This window comes from Benincasa hispida, chromosome 3, assembly GCF_027475165.1.
Source record: "Benincasa hispida cultivar pf3 chromosome 3, pf3_genome.v1.1, whole genome shotgun sequence".
In the NCBI taxonomy this organism is placed as follows: domain Eukaryota; kingdom Viridiplantae; phylum Streptophyta; class Magnoliopsida; order Cucurbitales; family Cucurbitaceae; genus Benincasa; species Benincasa hispida.
Genome location: NC_143480.1, coordinates 27079510 through 27084197, shown reverse-complemented (window position 1 = coordinate 27084197; position 4688 = coordinate 27079510). Strand labels below are relative to the sequence as shown.

Sequence of the window (4688 nt, the reverse complement as noted above, 5' to 3'; positions counted from 1 at the left end):
ATCGGGTATGTAAACTGCGGAAGTCCTTGTATAAGTTGAAACAGTCTCCTAGAACTTGGTTTGGCAGATTCACTACTTTTGTGAAGTCACAAGGGTACAGTCAGGGACACTCAAATTACACCCTCTTTACAAAGAGAACAGTATCTAGAAAAATTGTAGTTTTGATTGTGTATGTAGATGAAATTGTTATTTCAGGTGATGATGTTTCAGAAATTGACAGATTGAAGAGGAAAATGGCCGAGGAATTTGAAATCAAAGACCTCGGGAAGTTGAGATACTTTCTTAGAATGAAGTGGTTCGATCAAAAGAAGACATTTCGGTTTTTCAGCGAAAATACACTCTGGATTTACTTAAAGAGATAGGTATGACGGGTTGTAAACCAGTAGACACTCCTATGGAAGCTAATGCTAAACTCAGTAACTTGAGTAACAGTGCTTCAGTTGACAAGGAGAGATATCAGTGGCTTGTTGGGAAGCTAATCTATATCTCCCATACCAGACCAGATATCTCATATGCGGTCAGTGTAGTTAGTCAGTTCATGCAATCTCCTTACGAAGAACATATGAGAGTAATAGAGCGCATCCTGAGGTATTTGAAAACCTCTCCGGGCAGAGGATTGATGTTCAGAAAGTCCGACAAACGATGTATCGAGGCGTACATGGATCCTGACTGGGCAGGTTTTGTGGTAGATAGAAAGTTGACATCTAGATACTATACCTTCGTGTGGGGTAACCTTGTGACATGGAGGAGTAAGAAACAAGGAGTTGTTACCAAAAGTACTGTTCAAGCTAAACACATGATCATGAGTCTGGGGATATGTATGGAAATTTGGTTAGAAAAGATCCTAAGTGATCTTGATCAAGGTCATGACAGACTGATGAAACTCTACTGTGATAACAAATCTGCAATAAGTATTGCAAACAACCTAGTACAACATGACAAAACTAAATATGTGGAGATTGATAGGCATTTCATCAAGGAAAGACTTGACAGTGGCAATATTTGTGTTCCCTATATTCCTTCCAATCAGCAGATTGTAGATGTTCTTACGAAGGGGCTTCCCAGACATTTTTTTTCATTCATGTATTAGCAAGTTGGGCCTCATTGATATCTACGCCCTAACTCTAAGGGGAGCGTTGAAATTGGGGTGTTAGCCCTAGGGAAATTTTTGTCTTTTCACTATATTTTAAGGTTTCTCTTTTTCTATTTAAGCATGTGGCCTCTGTGTATCTGGTGTATCAACTAGGAAGCACAGATATTTCTAATTGTGCAAGGAATCGGTATTAGATACAGATACGTCCAGATATGTGGTAGATACGTGTCTGATACGTGATTTGAAGTATCTAATTTTTTTTTTTAATTTTTAGATACGGGTATCTGCTTCCAGATACGTGAAGGGGATACGTGGGTTAATTTTTTTTTTTTTTTTTTTTTTTTTTTTTTAAATTTAAGCCTAATCATATAAAAAGCCTAACCCACAACCCATTTTATTTTAGTGGATGTTTAAGAGAGATTTTAAACTCATCAAACATCACTTTTTTTATTTTTAAAATCACTAAAAAACACACTTTTAATTACTCAAAATTAATTTAATTTTCAATTTTACATTTTTAAATACAATTTTCATATCATCAAAATTAGTTTTGAATAATTAAACATGTTTTACAGTGATTTTGAAAATGAAAAAAGTGACTTCAACCATTTTAAAATCATTTCCAAACATAAAAGTCCACTTAAATTGAGCAATCCAAAACAAAATAAATTAAAATTGATAAAAACATAAAAAAATTTTAAAAAAATCCGAAACATAATTAAATCTTCATTCTTCCCTTCTCTTTCACTATTTAGATCATGATTCATACCCCCTTCATCCAAAACTTCATTCTTCAATCTTCATATGATACTTTTTTCTTACCGTCTACTCTAGTTGCTCAACAATCACTCGACGTTACTAGATTTTTTTTCAAATTTTCACTCTCTTCTTGATTATATTTCAATCAAACTTAAAATAAGTATTATAACAATTAACTATATATATATATATCTTCGACGTATCCGTATCTTAGTTTTTTTTAAAATTAACATATCGCCGTATCGTATCGTATCCGCATATGTGTCTGTACTTCTTAGTGTATCAATGTGTCTGTACTTTTTAGTGTATCAACTTATAATAAGAAAAACCCAGTATCGTGATTTTTTCCTCCATGTATTAGGGTTTTCCATGTATACCTGTGTGTGCTCTTCTTCTTCCTTCTCTTTTTACTTTTCATCAGTAATTAACCATTAATATAATCAATATATTTATAAGTAAATATTACAACGATCGTATTTACAATTGAGCCATAACTTGAGGCAATCATTGATAAGTATTGTTTTCCTTTAATATTCTTCCGAAAATATATCTTTCTCACAAAAGATTTAGTAGATTTTTGTAGCTATGAAATCTTTTATTTTTTAGTAGATTTGCATACTAGTTTGACGAAATTTTCTTTTAGTTGATAGAAGATATTTACAAGCTCAACTCAATAAAAAATTTAGTTATTTTGAACACAAAGTGTGTAACTATTTTTTCTAGTATGATGTATTTACATCATATGTCAAAATATGACAAATATTTAGTTATTTATGAGTAGAAGGTATATACAAGGTTTTATATAAGAAAAGTTTTAACTGTCTATAGGTAGTAGGTATTTGATAGTTACTTTGAGTATAAGATATTTATTTTATGTTGTGCCTAAATTTTAATTGTCATGATTATTGCATTAGTAGGGATACTGTAATTATGATTTGACCAAAGTATAGATGGTTGGTTGTTTATATACCCTGTATTTGGATTTGTCGGCACTGTTAACATACTTTAGATCTTCATACCGATGGAGAGATTTTTTTTTTTGTTATAATAATTATTTTTTTCTAAAATTGAGAGATCTTTTTTTGGGAACATTAGAGAATATGAAAGAAAACACACTGGACATATGGTTTTTGAATTTGAGAACTGTACAAGAGAGAATGATTAGAGATATTCACATTAAATTTTGAAATAAGAAGAAATTAAGAATTGAAAGATGGAAGATGAGTCTAGGAAGAAAGAATGAGACAGTATCTATTAAAAGGTCGAGAAAATAATGGTTAAAAGAAGTAGAGAAACATGAAAGTATATTTCGTTCTGCTATTCACTGAACAAAGAAACAGATATTGAGAAGAAATGAAGAAAAAATAGAAAAAAGAGAAGAATTATGAAAAAGTAAATAAAACAATTGGTAAGAATAAACTGATAGAAAGAAAACAAGAGGACAAAGAAAATATAGACAAAAAATTAACTAGAAGCCACACTTTAAAATTCACTAGCATGGTGATATTTTGGAAGAGTCTACAAGAGATGGAAAGAGAAAGAGAAGAAGTAGAGTAGAAGAAAAAAGGGTTTAGATGAGATAAGTGAGAATGGGAAATTTGGGAAAGTAAAAAAGGGTGGGAGAGAGAATTTACTATATTTTTTAAGAGTGTACGTGGGAGAGATAAATTTACTTACCCTTCCCCATTCCACGCGACATTATCCCCAAGATATCCTCCACAAACCTTGTGTCTTCCATACCTACCTCACCGTCAAAGGAGCGGACTGAATGGTTGTGCTCAAGCATGAAGAGGGATAGCCCAATACCTTACATGCCACTACATCCTCCCACCCAACAAATTTTGAATTACCTCCAAAGTACATTGTTTTTTTCCTCATTGATTTTAAGTCCTAATATGGTCCCAGAATTTGAGAGAGTGTATGAAGCAAATCTTGTCCCTACCCACTTTAAAACCTTCCCATTTTGAAACCTTCCACTAGAGAATCCACAGGCGATGATTCCGATGTTGAAAATCATTTCTTCTTCTTTCTCTTTTTTTGTGTACACAGATGAGGCGATGATTCCACCAACGAGGTGATGATTGTAAAACTCAAGTTCTAATTACCTTACTTAAGTATGTTTAAGGATAAGGAAGTGAAGAGGGAAACATTTAAGTATGAGAATCTTGGCTCTCGGGTGTTTAATAAGCTAGCCTTGCAAAGAAAGAAATTTTGGCTAAGTGTTGGTCATGGAAATGGTGTCTGCGCATCGAGTAAGCACAAGGAAGACATCGAGTAAATGTTGCCGAGCATCGAATATGAGTACTCGAAGAAGGGTCAAGTAGAGTATAAACGATCGAGGAAGGGTTGAGCATCGAGTCTAAACGATTGAGGAAGGGTTGAGCATCGAGTATAAGCGATCGAGGAATGGTCGAGCATCAAGTATCTCATTGAGCATTGAATCCTTCCCATCGAGTATTCAACAGAGAACCATCGAAATTTCCACCGAGTAATGACCCTTTTCCATTGAGTTTTTCCATCGAGGATCAAATTTGCTCAAAACATTTAGCTTTAAACTTTTCTTTTAGTTATCCGGACAAATAGCTTAATCTGGGCCCTTAATCTCCAATAACGAGTGAGGTGGCTTAAGAAGATTTCATACATAAGGGCTAGACGGTAGTATAAAAAGAGAAGAGAACTTCAAGAGCTCGTTTTGGACGATTCCTTCGAGAAAATCAGACGAACTTTGTACCGTTGGAAAGCTCTATGGGTCTAGTTTCTGAAGCCGAGCCATTGGAAAGAAGTCTTGCCAGAAGAAGGCCAAAGAATGAAGGAACTATCGATGGGTTCCATTTTT

At 33.7% G+C, this 4688-nt stretch overlaps 1 protein-coding gene across 1 annotated transcript; it reads left to right on the top strand.

Moving 5' to 3' along the window:
* The first annotated feature begins 364 nt into the window (after positions 1 to 364).
* LOC150037163 (secreted RxLR effector protein 161-like) lies at positions 365 to 1090 on the top strand. Its single transcript, XM_090311900.1, has one exon. It carries the CDS (start codon positions 365 to 367, stop codon positions 1088 to 1090), a length of 726 nt encoding a protein of 241 aa, XP_090168026.1.
* Positions 1091 to 4688: the final 3598 nt, after the last annotated feature.